Raw genomic sequence first — 18,299 nt, forward strand, 5'->3', positions numbered from 1 at the left:
AGGGAATTCAGTCAGATCCCTGCTGCTTTTGAAACATTTACTTATGCAATCGACAAGTTCATTTCAAAATGGGATAATTATCAAGTACTCTGCTTGAAATTGTATGTCTGGTTTCAGCTCTGAAGAACAACACATGTGACCGAAAGTGTACCACAGACGGCTGCTGGGGCCCGGGCCCGAACATGTGTTTTGCCTGCCGAGACTACAACCGTGATGGGAGCTGTGTTGACTCCTGCAACATCCGAGACGGGTAAGGGAGGAACTGGGGTTTGCCTTTTAAGCTCTGAAATGCACCATTCTTTATTTTAAACAAACAGCCTAAACACCACATCTGTGTGTTCCTTTAAAGTCTGTTTTCATGCCATGAGCATTTCCAGACTGTGTCATTAGAGGAATTTGGGGATTATTGAAAGAAAGGCTAAGATCCAAGGCATTTTGGAGTGACATCTCTGGTTGATAGAAGGCAAACATTGTTGGAGAAATTGCAAATACACACACATCTGTTTATCTTTGGAGACCTTTGTCAAACATTGAATCTTGACGTGCTTACAATTTAACTTCTGCCCTCAAAAAAGTGATCAATATTTTTTACTTCACATCTAAGTGTTTGAAATGAAGCTGCTCTGCAGGGAGAGTCTGTCAGCTCTGTTTTTGCTTTTGCAGAGAGCCACGGGAGACAATTGTGAATAAAACCTGCGTGGAGTGCCACCCCGAGTGTCAGCGCTTGAATGGGACTGCAACCTGCATGGCGCCTGTATGTGTATCACCAAAACCTAGTCTTATTAAAGAGCTTTGTGAACCTGATTTCTGCACAGCTCAGCATTTACTCAGCATTAAATACTTCCCAGTTGTGTCAGTGCTAAGGATTTCTCCATCAGCAGCAGCCTTAATGGAGCATAATGCAATGCAGCCACAAGACATTTCTTTTGAATAAGGGGTGTGGCTGTGTGATGGTTGGCTAGCTGTCTCATTTTTTTGTACTCATAATCCCATCTTTGATTTAAAAAAAAAAAAAGCAAGTTCAGCCCCCTTTTTTTTTTAAACACTGGGAAAAATCGGGCATAATTATCAAGAACTGAAAGTCAGGTTGAGAAACACACTTATTTATGGTATTAAAGTGTTAGGTTACAGCTCTTGTGTGCAGAAGGTGTATAGGAGAACAAAACTGTAGATTAGAAACATCAAACATGTCTGAATGGGTTTTCATTGCCAAACATTAGTTTCTTAACGTGGAAGATGGATGCAGCTTCCTTTGAGAAATTATAACTATGAGACAGTGTTAGTTACAAAATATTTATAACTATGCTCAATAAAGTTGTAAACATCACAAGTCTTTTTCAACTCCAGGGTCCTGGAAACTGTACGAAGTGCGCCAACTTCCAAGATGGACTGTTCTGTGTGTTCCGCTGTCCCCAAGGTGTGCCAGGAGACGACGACACCCTGGTGTGGAAATACGCTGATGAGAGGAGAGTGTGCCAGCTATGCCACCAAAACTGCACTCAAGGGTAAAGAACAGAGAACTTGCAATACATTTCTGTTTCAAACATCTGTCTGGTCTAACACAGAGGGGTGGGTGAGGGGTCAGCTGGGTTTCTGCTGGCACAGACTGACTGTAAAGATCAGACTAGTATTTTTTATTTTTTTTTAAACATTTTTCCACATACAACAAATAAGATATGCTTTAAATTATTTATTCTTGCTCCCACTGGTTTCCATTCATTTCAGGATTCAGTTACAGCGGTCTGTGTTCCATTATGGACGGACATAATAATGATTCCAACAGAACTGGGGCAAGACCAAATGTTCCCAGTGATATACAGTCAACATTGAGCCTTGGTGGTATACAAATGAGTGACTGGGGAAATGGTTCTGACATACCTCTAAACCACCAAAAGCAATCATGTTGATGGGTCTCTGTAAATGTCTTATGAAGAAGAATATGAGACATGTTTCCATAACTTTTCAGTAGTTGTGTTTTATAAATACATCATTGGGAAGCATGGAAATAAACATTTCCCAGCTGACCCCAGTGATTGATGCATTCATTCAGAGTATTTAGTCGTGTAGAAAATTACACAAAATTTCAATGCTTTGACTGGCACAGATTGAATCAAATATGTTGGGAAATGGAGAAGTGTGGCAACGGTGATTGGTTTTTGATGGTCACTGATTGCAGTGCATTGTTTAGCTTCACAGGAAAACTTTTGCCTGATGTTCAGCATGAAAAAGCTCAAAGTACATGGTTACATTAGATCCTTTATATTGATCTTTTTTTTTTGCAGATGTACGGGGCCTGGTCTTGAGGGCTGCCACATTAAAAGGTGAATACTGCTGTGCTTCACAGTTTGTAGTCCTTTGACTTTTTTTTTAATTATTATTATTTCTGCATAAATACGATTTAAAACCTCCTCAGATTTTCACATGACTCATAAAAGTAGATGAAGAGAACCCATTTGAACAAATGAGATTAAAACAACATTTATTTATTGAACAAACTGACCTATGTATTTGTGAGTGGAAAAAGTATGTTTACCTCCAGAGTGAACATTTAATCAATAGAATGACAAGCAAGTGGGAGACAGCGCCATTTTATTTATTCATCAAAGTCTGATTTAACACATAACACATGTTTATGGAATTCTATCACGGTATGATCAAAGGAGATCTCTGAAAAATTAAAAAAAAGTACAGTTTTTGTTAATCAGGCTGGAAAAGGTTGCAGGACTATAAGACAGAAATTGTTAACTTTCTTCGGAGTAGCACAGACTATACCAATAACAAAGTGTGTAATCGTCCATAGAACTCTTGGTACTTTTTGGTGCTGTGTTGGGGAAGTATAATCATTTGGGCCTATTTATCCGTAGGAAAAGGATGGCTGTGCCTTGTGAGGCCTATCATAAGCACACAAGCCATTTTTACAAGAGAGTGACTCAAGAAGAGTAGAGTTAATGTTTTAGAGTGGCCAAGTCAAAGTCCAGACTTTAATCCCATAGAAAAGTTATGAAAGTACCTGAAGTTGGCACTTCATGTGAGGAAACCTAGAAATATCTCAGAGATCAAGTTTTTTTTTCTGTTCAGAACAATGAATTAAAACTCTGCTGGACTGATCGATAGATAGGGACAATAGCTGTTTTGTTGCAGTTAGTGCTGCTCAAAGGAGTAACACGAGATACTGGTGCAAGAACAAAAGTTTTTTTTTCCACTCACAGGCAGGTGATGAATGATATTGTCTGTTCAATGTGGTTCTTGTTATCTTCATTTTGCACCTATGAAAATCTGATTGTGTTTCAAGTTTCGCATAGATGTGGAAAGTCTATAAGCCTCACAAACTTTCAGACACCATTGTAAATTGAGAAAGATGTATTTACTTCGCCCAAGCTATATATCCCAATCCTCCGTCTCCTTGTTTATTGAACACTGTATTTGATATTTCTGTTCTTAATCAGCTCCCTATCTTTCAGCTCCTCAGGTCTTTCCATGATTGCAGCTGGTGTCGTCGGTGGGCTGCTTGCTGTTCTTATTGCAGGCCTGTCTGTCTTTGTGTTGCTACGCCGACGCCACATTAAGAGGAAGAGAACCACGCGCAGACTGCTTCAAGAGAGAGAAGTGAGTTGAGTCAACTTGCACAAAAACATTTGGAGACAAACGTTCAGTTTTTCAGACAGTATTTAACACTTTTTTTTTCCTTTTGTTCCGCCAGCTGGTTGAACCTCTCACTCCAAGTGGACAAGCACCAAACCAGGCTCTTCTGCGGATCCTGAAGGAACCTGAATTTAAAAAACTGAAAGTGCTGGGATCGGGAGCTTTTGGTACAGTTTATAAGGTAATTACGTGCCCTAACTTTGTGTTTCAAACCACCTTATTGTAAAGAGTAAACTCCAGTGCTGGGCTGTGCTGAAGCTGGAGCTCTGTAGTGCTGTAAGTGCAAAGCGTGCAGAACCAACACCACTCGGTGTTTTCACTCCTCTACATGTGTTGTCAATTTTTCAATTACAAGAGACATTTTTAACTTGTCAGATTACGCATGACTTTTTTCACTCTCACTGTCAGAGCTGGTATATTATTCAAGTTCGGGGATTTGTTTTTCATATGGAGACAGACAGCTGCTATATGGTTTAACCGTTTATTTTAGAGTTGGTTTTAGGCTGGGGGGAATCTTCGAATAGTGAAAAATGCAAGTTAATGACGAACTATGCATGTGTGGTCTTAGATTTCTGTGTTGTAAGGATGGATTTCAGTTTAACACCTGATAGACAGGACATTTTTTACAATTGACTACAAACTGACTGTATACTTTGTTTGCAGGTGGGGGTGCACTCATGCGAGGCAATCTTTGTAACTGTATTGTACATTCATGTACATGTGCACGTTTGCTTGTGTTCACTTGACCATTCATTTAGTTAAGTTAAGTTAAGTTAATTAAAACAATTGTGTCTTTGCAGGGTCTGTGGGTCCCTGAGGGAGAGGATGTGAAGATCCCTGTGGCCATCAAAGTTTTGAGAGAGGCCACATCACCAAAAGCAAACAAGGAGATCTTGGATGTAGGTTTACTGATTTATGCTGATTCTGGTTAACATGTTTCTGAGTCAGAGCTACAACAGCTATTAATTTGAGACGTTATTTCTGAGCCATTTTGGTTAAGGTTGTGCTGCTTGTTGGATTTGAAAGTGGAAATATAATGTTGGAAACTTTTGTGTATTTTTAGCATGCGCCACAATGTTTTCATCTAATCAGAAAAGGCCTCGCAGTACCTCTATGTGTGTCAGTTGTTGCTTGCCGGATGTCAACTTAACTCTAATGTAGACTGTAATTTATAGCACACAGAACTTTGTTTTAAACTACTTAGCTCTTGTTTTCCTTGTAATGGAGAATGTGTCGTGTTACAAAGTGACTGTCGTATGGGGTGGTGGGAAATGGGATTAATTCATTAGAGGGGCAATGTGTAGGCGTCGGCGTGTAATCCGAGGCTGAGGTGTTCTGGAAAGGAATGCAGTCCTGAAGCTCCAGCCTGTTATAAATGAATCTTTGCAAACAGACAAATGTGCATCTTAAATCCTGTGATTTTCTGGTTGTGCTGCTCTGTCGCTGCATGCTGCAGTGGACACGCAGGTCCCGTGAACCTCCTCACTTGAGGACTTAAAACGAAACAAAAAAAAAGATAAACAGAAAAAAGCTTCTCTCTCATCCGAATTCTTAGTGTCAGAATGACCAATCTCCAAGTAAAGTGGTTATTTACTGTACAATGTTGATACTGCAAAAGGCATGAAGGAAATATTTGCATGTAATACACCCTTGACAGGAAACATTACTAAGTAAAGCTCAGTCTAAAGTTCTGTTTGCTTAAGTCTTCTTTTTTTCCTGGCCAGAGCCGATTATCCCCATGTTCCTGCCTGTTTTTTCCACTCACAGGCAATAACATAGAGCTGGATGAGTATGGTTGCTGCTTAGAAATCTATCGTCCAACAATGGGTAACCCACAGATGTTTTTCACACATCTGGATATAGGCACATCCCTGCTAGGCAAATACACAGTTCTATTTCTTTTTCTTTTTTTGCTTTTGAACTTTTTGCCCCCCCTAAAAAAGGACAAAATTGACATTTTTTACATTTTTCTGATATTTTTTTAGGAAGCTTATGTGATGGCCAGTGTGGAGCACCCCCACGTGTGTCGTCTTCTGGGCATCTGTCTGACCTCAACAGTGCAGCTCATAACACAGCTGATGCCGTACGGCTGCCTGCTAGACTATGTGAAAGAGAACAAGGACAGTATCGGCTCCCAGCACCTGCTCAACTGGTGTGTGCAGATAGCCAAGGTAAGACCGAAAACTCACTGCGGTATTTAGTCGGCTGGTATTGTCAGTCGTATTAGGCAGCCGTTGTTGTACACAAATACACATTTTTTGGTATCAACACACTGTATTCCATGTGTTTATGTTGTTTTTTTTTAAGATCATTATTATTTCTACAAAGCAAGTCAGGTTTCTTTTTTACACCTGTTTCAAATAATAGTATGTTTGTATTGTGTCTGACCAAACAGCCTTTCCAGGTTAATCAAACAATCATTCAAAGCACTTCTGTTATGTAATAACCCTTTTGTTTGACAAAAGGGTATGAACTACCTGGAGGAGCGCCACTTGGTGCATCGTGACTTGGCAGCCAGAAATGTCCTGGTGAAGACTCCTCAACATGTTAAGATCACAGACTTTGGTCTGGCCAAACTGCTAAATGCTGATGAGAAAGAGTACCACGCTGATGGAGGAAAGGTTGGTTGAAGATTAAAGTTGTCCTTAGTGTTGACGAGGATGCTCTGTATGTTACAGATAATTCAAAATGGCCTTTTGTTTAAACCCAGTTTTACATTAAAGGAGCAGATTTAGTACAATTTAGTGGTATATAGCGTCAGTTTACAACCAACTAAATACCTCCCTTCCCCTTCCAAGCTTGTCTTAAAAACCACGTGGCTCTTAAGGAACTCAATGGACCCACGGCACTACATTTATTCCTTTTTTCATGTGATTTTCACTAAAACACAGTTATAACATTATAAATATTATACATAGTTTCTCCTGCCTGTAGATCCCCATATTGTCCAAAAAACTAGACCCTTACATTCATATTAGGTAGTGCTTAATGTTTAGTATAGTAAATACACCTTAATTGAAACAGCCTGTTTGTGTGTGTGTAGCCTGTGAGTTTGGCAGACAGATCACATTCTGTACAGTAAACACACAAGTTCCATTTAATAAGAGACAGCATCTATTTTCTCTTAGTGTTGCTCCAGATCTTATGTAAGTGGTGTGCTATATTAATAGTCCTCTTAGAAGTCAGTTCTAAGAAAAAAAATCAGCTTTGCCTAAATCCTTTGTGTTGGAAGTATTATTTTTTATTGTTAAAAAACTTCTAGTAAATGTACTCTATGCATTGAATGCACTTTCTACGAGAAGCAACCCCATAATGCGATGATTCTCAAATGCTTGTGTTCCAGTTTTGGCTTGACTTAGTCATGTGTTCTCTGTATGATATGAAGATTTTTTAGGAAGGTTTTTTTTAACGTAATTCTCTTTTTGGCCCAGATATCCGTATCGCCAGTTAACACCAAAGGCCAGATTTGAAGACAGACTTTCGAGTTCTTTGAAAAAGATTTGTACAAAGTTGAACTCAAAAATAAATTAATAGTAAATCACTGTTGTTAAATGCGTAGTTACACTGAAACATGGTGGATCCAAGAGGTCATACCTTAAGTAGATATTTAGTGAGAATAGCAACTAATTTTATGTAAAGATTACAAACACACACACTGCATAATGAATTGTGACTGTTGCTGTTCCTCACCACTGGGTGACAGCACAGTTACATTATGCACTAAATGTGGCAAAGACCGTGACCTATATCAATCTAAGCAAGTGCTTAAGTACTTGACTATATGTTATTGAGGTATAAACTGAAGTGTCCTTCCTTTTAACAGGCTGTTACAGGTATTGCTCTTAACAGAATCAGTAAATACTGCAGACTCTGTGAGCTAATAGCTATCAGACATCTCTTTGTTTGTCTGCGATAACAACCCTGTAAACACAGGCATTTAAAATGTTGTGGATTAAACATACCAAGCATGTAAAACTGGTGCTCCAGTCCAGGAAACATGCTCAATGTGACATTATAAACACCATAAGTTGGTGAATTCACTCTTTTTATATGATGATGCTATGTTTGTCTACAGGTGCCAATAAAATGGATGGCTCTTGAATCCATCCTGAACAGAACTTACACCCACCAGAGTGATGTCTGGAGTTATGGTAAGTGTTCATCTCTATGTTGTTGAAATGTGCTCTACTTTCAACCCAGTAAGGCAGAATCTTGCTCACACTGTCCCAGATTGATCTCGAGTCCTTGTGTAACTTCAGATGTGCAAAACAGCTGGGGCTGTGCGCTCCTCCTGAGCATTGGTGACAGTCTCACTGGAGAAATATTTATTCATTGGTAAATAAAGTGTTTTCACAGCAAGCGAGGCAAAGAGTGGACAGCCGTTTTGAAGCTCCGCAGAGGATGTTGTTTTTGGAACCAACAAAGCTACTCAGCATTTAAAAAAAATCAAAAAGGAGAATATTTTGCCAGCATCTGCGATTTTAGGGCGCAGGTTGCACACACCTACGTCACGTCAGGAAAGATTGTTACCTCAACCCACTCAAGCCATTCTTCCAGCCCAGGAGTGTGCATATGGAGAGATGCCTACACACACACTCACACACACACACACACACACACACCAAACACAGCCTAGCTTTTTTAGAGTGGGCCTGCTTCCAAATCTTCTTTTCCCAAGGGTTTGATTATGCCTTCTGCTCAATCTGGCAAAAGCATCAGTACACCCTGGCAGAAGTGACAGGCTTCCTTTCCTCCCTTTCCCTCTTCAGTTCCTCCAACACAGAGATGCTGACTGATCCTGCTGACTCCCACTCCTGAAGGAAGAGCCAATTTGTCAAGATTTTGATACTGTTTGATATTTTAGAAGCTTACATCGTGTCACACTCGTTTCTTCTCTTCTATTGGGAGCAAAACAACGTGAATGACAGCTCATCAGACTGACATTTACCAACTGCCTTTCTTTCTTCCTGTACTGTAGGTGTAACAGTCTGGGAGCTGATGACCTTTGGGACCAAACCCTATGATGGGATTCCAGCCAGTGAAATAGCCGGGGTCCTGGAGAAAGGAGAGCGGCTGCCTCAACCACCAATCTGTACCATAGATGTCTATATGATCATGGTGAAATGTAAGCTTTATGGATGGCTTATATTTGCACTTACTATTGTAGATATAATTCACAGAACCCATCAACATTTAGTGCTTAAGTAAGGGCTGCATTAGTTAATTACTTAATGGGAAGAAAAATGTTTTGTTTTTTTTCAAGCAAAATATGTCCAAGTTTGAGTTTCATCTTCTCATGTGTCAGCATTTGTTGCTTTTTCTTAAATTACAAATAATGTAATGGCTTCGGTTTTGTGGGAGCGTTGGCCAGACATTCGATGAGTCCACACTGGCCTCTGCAATCACATGTTTGAATGCTTTTCAGTATTTTCTTACTTTGGATAGACCAAATGTTTAATCAAGACAGTTAATGGCAAAAGAAACAATAACAAAAATAGTTGCCAGTTACAGTCTTTTTTTTTTTGTTTTTATGCATTCACTACATAGACAATCTCTTTTTTTTCTCATTTATTTTTCTGTTGAAAGCATCACAAAGAAGATAAGAGTTTCTTATTTTAAGTCACCTCGATGATCCCTGTTGATGTGTCTGTGCAGGCTGGATGATCGATGCAGACAGCCGGCCTCGTTTCCGGGAGCTAATTGCAGAGTTTACAAAGATGGCTCGAGATCCATCCCGCTATCTTGTCATTCAGGTAAACTTCACCTGACAACTGACTGCCTAAATCTGCATTCAATTTGACGCTGAACTTCAGTGATGTGCTAATTCAATAAAGTTAAGGGCAAATATTTCTTTTCCAGGGTGATGACCGCATGCATCTACCGAGTCCCGCGGATACGAAATTCTACCGCAGCCTGATCAGTGGAGAGGATATGGAGGATGTTGTGGATGCAGATGAATACCTGGTGCCACAGCATAGCTTCTTCAGCAGTCCGAGCACCTCGCAGACTCCACTACTCCACTCCATGGTAAGCTCTCCCATATCAAACATGTAAAGCTTTTAATGTCTGTCCATCTGTCTTTCCTTTAAATAGAACATTCATGTATGCACTGGTAGAGAAGTTATAGGCCGATAATCATGACAAAGATAAAAATTAAACCGAGAGCCCCATTGATGTTTGTGCTATTCATTTTCCCTTTGATACCAGGGAAGCAATGGCATATACATTATAGGATATAACTGAAGAGTTTTGCTATACTTGAGCTCTTTGTGCTATCTTTCAGTGAACACAAACTGTTTTATACAAATTAATCAAAAATCCTTTATTGTAACCTTTTGCGTAAAGAGATCCTTTGCTTTGTAAAAGAAGCCTTGCAAAAGACATTCTAGCTTGTTCATCAGTCAGTGGGTCTACATGATGAGATGAATTATAGCTATAGTTAGGTTATGCTCCTTATCTGTGCAAGGGTAATTATCCTTGGATATATGGCGGTGAATGAATCGAATCACTGGTACAAAGCATGTCATACCCCAGTACGATAGGTGGCGCTGTACCCACTACTGCCAAAAGAGCCACTTCCAGTTGACGTCTTCACCACCAACAACAACAACAGCAAAACTAAGGCATTCGAGAAAAATGGGGAACGAAGAGCAAGATGAAGCTACGTCCCTCTACATTTAATTTGTGATGAGCTGGTTATGGCACTAACACGATGCACAACAGCACATTCTTCATCGCGTTGTTTATTTCTTTCCGACGGCGGCGACAACAAGTAATATAAATCCCAGGAAAAAGTCTCGAGCATGCGCAGAATGCTCAATCCGATCCACTGCCATTTACATGCACGTTCAGTGTACATTTGAATCGAGTTATCTCGGGGTCTTAATTCAATCTCGAGTAACCCGATCTGATCCGTTTTTTTGTCAGATTAAGGTGTCTACGTGAACAGAATAACTCAATCGTATTGTAATTTAGCCATTAATCCGATCCAATGGCACTCATGTAACCCCACTGACTGACTTACTCTGTGACTTTTAAGTGCTCTAAATTTTTCCCAACAAAACTAAATGTTAATAGATCTTGTTAGTTTAAGGCCAATAGATTAAATGCATTGTGGCAAAAGCCTTTAAACCATCCTGGCTCTAGATAAATAAAGAGCTGAAATGTTTCTTCTTCGGTGCCAATGCTTATGCTGTATTTGCACCCAGTAATGCTTTGTTGTCAGATGTACTATGAACACATCATTTGAACGCTTTAAGAATGCCCTACTGCAACGCATACTGACCCAGTTTAAGTGAAAGCAAATAAAGCGAAGGTGCTGCATTGTTGTTAAACATTTACAACAGGCAAGTCCTAAAGAATCAAGCTTCTACTTTTACTTCTCTTTCTTCCACAGGATGGAGCAGTTTTACTGAAAGCTCACCATGATTTGGTTGTTTTAATTGTGAACCCCCTGAGATATTGTTGTGATTGACCATCTACAGGTTAATGGTTTGCTGTGATTTTAAGACACTACAGCTCTGATTGCCATTAGCTCCACTGAAAATGATAAGAAAACCAAAGTGCGCATCGACAAATGTTACAAATGTTGTTGGATATATTCTTCAAACAAGGGGATAAGTGCAACATTTAAGCTTCACAGGCGTGGAACACCTCAGTGGCTTAGAGCATTTGCTTGGCCTCAATACATCATCCGATGATTGGGAAATTATAGCCCTACGTTTTGTTGCATTTAAACAAAAGTACACCATAATTCCCTCCAATTATGATAAGTTTCCACAAAAATCCGAGATCCGTAGCCAAAATATTGTCACAACATTTTGTTGCTCTAAGCCTTCAGCAAGTTTTCTGAACAAAAGCACATGTAACGATGACACCTTTATCACAGAAGCACACCAGATTCTATCACATGGACCATGACCTCTGTCCAGATGTGTATTTTTTTTCCAGAACAAGCTGCATTAATTTAGAGAGTAGAGGGAGGAATTGGAACACATGCTTCAGCAACGTACAGACATGCAGTCAAGTGTTTGAACAATTTAATAGTGCTATTTTAACAGTGTTTTGGGGAAATGGGGTTTCTGCATAAATCATCATCCTGTGAGTCAGAATGGAAATAAACACTGTCCTCTTTAAGTTAGTTGAAAACGATTACCTTTCCCTGCAGTCAGCAGAGAGAGACCATCAGCCTCTGAACTGAGCCTCAATGATCGTACGGTGCGGAGAATTGAAAAAGTGGCCAGCGTTACCTGGCCTGAACCCTTCTTACTGCAGCTGCCCTCACTCTGACGAGTGTCCTGTCTTCACCTCACCCACTCACCGTCCTCCATGAACCCCTCTCCCACGTTTTCCTCCCAGTTGGCCTTTGATTGATGAGAACTGAGTAAGAAGAACTCTTCTACTTCAGGTTAAGTGAAGGCTATGCGTAGGTCTGGCTCTCCTACCCGAGCCACTGACAACCTGGTTTGCCCATATGGGCTTTCAAGTTTGATCATCTTTACAGGCTCCAATAAAAGCTCAGAGCAGACCTGCTTTTGTAATATCACTGCTGGGGTACAGCCCACTAAGGGTGGAGAGTTTTTTCACAGATGGTTGCTGCTGCAGCGTGTTCAATTTCTTTTTCTTGTTAAAAGTAATTGCATTGCCACAGCTGTCACTCTGTTCTCTATATTTGCTCACTTTTCACTCTTCACTGTTTTTTGACTTGAAAGTCTGACACAACAAAGTTTGTCAAATTGCCCGAATGAATATGAATCTGCTCGGTGGCCACTTTTGGCTCCTCATCAGCTTGCACTGAGGATGACAGCTGAGTCTTCTACTAGGGTACCATAGAAAGAAATTTCAAAAGGTTTTTACTGTCCCCCGAGAGGCTTTAAAATGAATCTCAACAGCAAAAAAATCACATATTAAAAATATATGAATAACACAGGAAGTTAGGATCAAATACAAGAAAAAAAAGACATTAAAGTTTGAATTGTTTGTGTTTCAGAGCCTCAACAGTAGCATTGGAACATGCAACGGCAGAAAAGGATTATTGGTAAGATAAAAATGAAATCTTTCAAAAACCTTCTTTGTCTTGAGCTGTTTCTATCATGTTTCCCTGGGAAATTTGGGAATGCCACAGCACTCTGTCCTCTCTTACAGAACGGACTCCCGAGCAGAGATGGCAGCATGGTTCTCCGATATATTCCGGACCCCACCGATAAAAGTTTTGACGATGCCTTCCTGCCTGCTCCAGGTGAGTTTCTCTCAAATTTAAAACCCCTCAGAGACATCATTGTAAAGTCAGTCAGTAGATTCAGTGAGGAAGGGGGACATCTAGTGGACCAAAAGGATGCAGCTGTATTTGCTGCTGGACTGTCCTTGCTGAGGAACATATGGAATTTGCTATTTGATGTCTTTTTAAAGTGATTTTACAGAACCATTACTGCTTAAGTAAGCAGTCTAAGAGGCTTTGGTGGGGGGTGGACTGTAATGTGGAAACATTTATTATCAAACTCTGGTCATGACAGAAATCATTGTATATGTGCAGTATTCATAAGTGTGTTACTTTTTAGACCTTTAAAGGTCTGTTTGTGTTTGGTCCAGGTATTACTCATGTTTTTGGGACCTAAATGTGTTCACAATATGTGCACATATCTTCTTTATGGTTTCAAAATACAACCCCATGTGGTAAAGTAAATCACCGAATATGAAGGGAAGACTTAGTCACAAGGTTACTGTTAGGGTTAGGCAATGAATGGTTTATACTGGAGTATATCAGCAAGAAATTAATTTATGTCAGTGTAATTTCCTTTAAAGTCATGGATACAGACCTCTGTGTGCATTTTTGATGAAACACTTGCATCTCAGGTTTTTAAACTTAAGCTGCTGAACAGAAGCCGACACACAGCACACGCCTACAGACACTATTAAATTTACATTGTCGATCTCCGGCTCCAACGTTCTGTGGAGCAGGATCAAATTTTATTATACATCGATGTGACAAATCAGGGATGTTGCACATAATGAAGCGCTGAGAATATACATACACAAATTGAAAAGAATGTCAATTTATTTGAACCCGTATTTAACAAAGAACCAGAGGAAAGTCATGTGGGATGAGGTCTGGCATTATCCTGCTGACATAACCACTGACAGGGGATAAAAGTCACCTTTATGGTGACACGTGTCTATCCAAAAATTCCAACATACACCTCTGCATCAACGATACCACCATTCACAGGCAAGTCAGCCATGCTTTGAACAGTGTTGCACCCACATACCATCGCAGACTCTGGCTTCTGCACTTTTTGATGATAACAGCTTGGATGGTATTTCTCATTTTTTCCATTTAGAACCCATTTCTGTCTATTTCTATTTCTAAATATTCAAAATCACTCACACCTTAAGAGGCCAAGATGTTCAGACAAAAGAATATAAGCGACATCTTCTCCAGCGTCTATCTAACATCTCTTGTTAATGCAACTGGCTTTCTTGCAGACTACATGAACCAGAATGGAGTTTCCGATGTGATGAACCCCATCTACCAGCATCCCTGTTCACCTCGCACCCTTCTTCCCACCATCTCGTCAGACAATACAGAGACAGAGTACCTGAACTGCTTTAAGAATGGGGCCAACGGACCCGAATACCTCAATGAGTTCCCTTCCCCCACCATCTTCCCGCTTGCCTCCAACGGCATGGACATTCAGAAGTACCAGCTCCAGAACAGCATGGACAACCCAGATTACCAGCAGGATTTCACTCCCACCTTCAAGACTCACACCAACGGACACATACCAGCAGCAGAGAATGTGGAGTACCTGGGCCCAGACTGAGGACTTTGTGGAATAAGACAAAAAGAATAAAAGACTGTGTTCTGTTCCATTAAGAGAAGAGTTTTCTATGGCTGGAAGCACCTTGATAAGTGGTACCGTCAGTTATCACATCTGTTGTCTTTTGGAGTCAGATGACACTTTGTGTCATCCCAAAGAGTTTTTCCTCACTACCAAACTGTAAAGGACTTTTTACAGATTTACTGATTTAAAAACAGGATGGAAGCTGAGTTGAACATGCCTCAGTTGACCCTAAAGCTGCTGGACTAGATACCCTCCACCCTATTGATGTTACCCCTACCAGAAAGAAACGAGTTTTAAATGTTTTGCTCAGAATGCTTAGTTATCCAATTTTTTTCATTGGAGGAAAGCTAAAAGTATTCAAACATGTCCATTTCTTACGAAGCACTCGAAATTACAGCACAGGTGTTGTTGCAGAACTGCGAGTTATGAACTATGAACATTTTTCTGTGATGAAGTCATGAAGGTTAAAGACAGTTTTTAAAAGTAAGCAGCTGGTTCAGTTGTTGGATTCTTCAAAAGCCTGACGACACTCTTCTGAAGGATGAGTCAATGAGAAAACAAAACCTTGGAATGTGTCAGTGTAAAGGGGAACGCTGGTGACTTGTATCACTTAAATGTTACCCTAATGTTCTAAAGCAGGTCTGTGGGCATTACGACTCTCAGTTTGGAAGAGTAGTTCCTTTTTTTCCTGAAGTGTCGGGGACACTAAATATGTAGAGAATGTGAACAAACACAGCCAGTGTGACTGTGGTCATGTTCACGTTGCTGTGTTTTGTTGCTCAGAACTTGCAGCACTTTCGTAATGTGAGTCATATTTGTGCAGGCCTACAAAGTAATCTGACTTTTTTTATATCAGTATGGCCTGATGACTGATTAGTTCCCAACACTCCTGAATGCACTCGGAGTTTATCTGGGTTTACTGCTCGACACACACACACACACACACACACACACAAGTATCATTGTTCTGTTCCCATATATATATATATATATTTTTTTTTGTTGTTTTTTTTTGTCATATTTTTAAAATGCTGGCCATGTTTGTACATTTTAGTTGTAGCACTTCCTCGTGGTGTATGTCAGAAGTTAGGAATGTGTCTGATTCTCTCTTTTTTTTTTGTCGTTTATTTTCTTTTTCTTTTTTCTGTAGGCTGTTTCGCCCAGGGTGTTGACGCCATATCTCCTGCTCCTAGCTTCAAGTCTTTTAGTCGTGCAAGAGTATTAACCCTGCAAATATTATTCCTAGTTTTAAAGGAATGTTTTATTGTAGCAGCCTATAAGCCTACTTTTGTAGATTTTACACAGGTACATGTACAGACAACAGTGATTATCCTGAAATGTACCCCAAAATAGTCACCTGTAATTTATACTCAGTTCACAGTTTTGTCACGCTGTACGTGAATATACACTTATTCCTGATTGTGATCATATCATTCAAAAAAGAACATGAATAAATCTTTTCTATGGAAAAACATTTTGTTTGTTCCTTTCCAGAGCTTTACAAGTGAAGGGATAAGATACAGGGGGGGAAAAGACAAAGAGCCTTGTGATTAACTCATCTACTCAATCTTTTTATCTTAACACCACATAACATCAAGTAACAATCCAATGAAAGGCCTTCATAAACATTTGATCAGCTGAGTGAAACCTGCAGCTACAGCATTGCTGTCTGTTTGTGTCACCAGCACCTGGCCACAAGGAGTGCTAATACTTACTAAAAGGTACTTGATATGCACTACCAGTGCATATGATATATACTACACAATGACATTTATCAAAAGCCAGATTTATATGTTGCTTAGGCACTGCAATATGTGCCTAACTGATTATAATGTTTAATTGCAGGGTCAGGGTTCGACCTTTTAGGACTAAATGTTACAAAACAGAATTAAACTCGATTGTCAAAATGTTGAAAGCTAAGAGACAGGAGAATCTACATACTATATTTTTCTAAGAGGTTTCATGTCCTCAACTTAAAATACAGCATTTCCCACAGTGAGCTGCTTTTTTTTTTAACACTGTTAAAAACGCTGAACTTTTCAAGCTGACACTCCGATCATTGACGTGACAGCCAAAAACGTCACAAGGAGAGACAAAGAAAAGAAAAAGAGGAAGAATTTAAAGAGGCCTATATGTTCAAATAGCTTATTCAATTACAACATTGCAGAACAGCTCGGGTCTGAATTATTGAATTGTAAGAATACAACTGACCCAATACTTGTATAATCAGGCTATCTAAAATAACCCCAAATTTAATGAAAAACAACAAAAAGGCTTCTCTCACAGTTATTTATTCATCAAAGAAAAAGAATGAAGAAGCTGTGGCAGAATGTAAAAGGGATGCCCAAGCGGTTCATGGCACCTTGCCCCAGTTCCTGCAGTTTAAATGTATTTGATTTAGTGCTTTTTAAGATAAACTATAAACTTCTTTTTTTTTTTTATGATAGACTTGTCTTTGGTATGATTTATCAGAGCAGTAACACGATAGGAATACTCACGTAACCAAACATTATAAAAAGCCAGAACAAGAAGAGGTGATTGTTGTGTCCAGGTATAATTTTCAGGCAAAATAAACATTTCAGCTGGAAGGAAGACTATTTCACATTTCATCGTTGCTGCCACAACTCCAAATAAGAAGAAACGAGGAAAAACTTAGTTAATCATTTAAACCAGGCATTAGGACTTTCCCATCAAACTGCTGCACCCACCTGGGCGCACCTCTGTCACCTTTTATCTGTACACTCTTCCTGTCACCATTAGCTGCTGCTTTATGCTGATAATTTAGTGTTTATGGCTTGTTACCCTAAATCTGCAGGACTATTTCTGTGTCAGTCACTATTTGGCTCACACCATAATATAATACAGTCAACTGGTAAAAACAAAACAAAAAACAGTTGCTGTATTATCGTATAGTGTCACAATAAAGTACCGTCAGAGCCAAAAGTCAGGTTGGGCTGCAGAGGTGAAAATGAGATGGTGCAATGTTTTTTTTTTTAAGAAAAAGTAGGAATAATTTTAAAAGAGAGCAATTTTTTGTACATTTGTTTGTCGGAAATCCTCAATCATATATATGTGATATGTATATATTATAATATATATATATATATATATTTATATATTTATAAATATATGTTAAAGAATGGATGGAGCTAAGCCGTAAAATATCATATGAGCAGGTGACAAAAAGACTGCAGGGGACAGAAAAGTCATCGATAGGAATAGACTTATTCTTCTCCCAGTTAGGAAAATGTTGCTAAAAACCTTTCTACATGAACTTTACCTGTTGGTATCTGCTGTTGGACTATGGAGTTAATTGACTGAACATCTACAGTTTCAAGACCAGTCCTATTTGAATACAATGGACTTTAGCTAATAATCTGCGGTGATTGATGTCTGTATCCTGCCTGATGACAACATTTAGTAAACAACATGGACTATTATACAGTAAAACTGTCCACACTTATAAAGCACTTTTTAACCCCATCTAAGCTCTTTATGTCCAGTATGCACTGCCTTTTCTCTTCAACCATACACCAGTGGGCACAATGTGGGGTTCAGTGTCTTGCACAAGGACACAGTGGGGATCGGAACACCAACCCTCTGGTTAGATGGCAAGACTTAGAGACCAATAATTCCCTACACACCATACCAGGCTCTAAATTCTAGTGTGTTCTCTCCTAATCATGCAGTAACACAGAAAACACTGTCAGCCAGAAAAAAACAACATAAGATTAAAAAACAGATATTCACCCTTATTTTTTGTCTAAAATGTTCTATAAGTCAGGATATAATTGAATATGCACAAACTCTTCTGTG

General features: G+C 39.5%; 1 protein-coding gene across 1 annotated transcript in view; it reads left to right on the forward strand.

The window, feature by feature from the left end:
• egfra (epidermal growth factor receptor a (erythroblastic leukemia viral (v-erb-b) oncogene homolog, avian)) overlaps positions 1 to 15,957 on the forward strand; it is a 39,131-nt gene extending 23,174 nt beyond the window's left edge. The window contains exons 13-28 of the mRNA XM_072363220.1: positions 118 to 250; positions 664 to 754; positions 1,348 to 1,505; positions 2,283 to 2,321; positions 3,462 to 3,606; positions 3,701 to 3,823; positions 4,443 to 4,541; positions 5,628 to 5,813; positions 6,108 to 6,263; positions 7,718 to 7,793; positions 8,621 to 8,767; positions 9,298 to 9,395; positions 9,502 to 9,669; positions 12,632 to 12,679; positions 12,787 to 12,880; positions 14,125 to 15,957. Of these exons, the coding sequence (XP_072219321.1) occupies positions 118 to 250; positions 664 to 754; positions 1,348 to 1,505; positions 2,283 to 2,321; positions 3,462 to 3,606; positions 3,701 to 3,823; positions 4,443 to 4,541; positions 5,628 to 5,813; positions 6,108 to 6,263; positions 7,718 to 7,793; positions 8,621 to 8,767; positions 9,298 to 9,395; positions 9,502 to 9,669; positions 12,632 to 12,679; positions 12,787 to 12,880; positions 14,125 to 14,462 (2,099 nt within the window). The 3' untranslated portion in view covers positions 14,463 to 15,957. The remainder of the gene's footprint in view (positions 1 to 117; positions 251 to 663; positions 755 to 1,347; positions 1,506 to 2,282; positions 2,322 to 3,461; positions 3,607 to 3,700; positions 3,824 to 4,442; positions 4,542 to 5,627; positions 5,814 to 6,107; positions 6,264 to 7,717; positions 7,794 to 8,620; positions 8,768 to 9,297; positions 9,396 to 9,501; positions 9,670 to 12,631; positions 12,680 to 12,786; positions 12,881 to 14,124) is intronic.
• The last annotated feature ends 2,342 nt before the right edge of the window (positions 15,958 to 18,299 follow it).

This window comes from Leuresthes tenuis, unplaced genomic scaffold, assembly GCF_036924035.1.
Source record: "Leuresthes tenuis unplaced genomic scaffold, fLeuTen1.0.hap1 SCAF_14, whole genome shotgun sequence".
Lineage (NCBI taxonomy): Eukaryota > Metazoa > Chordata > Actinopteri > Atheriniformes > Atherinopsidae > Leuresthes > Leuresthes tenuis.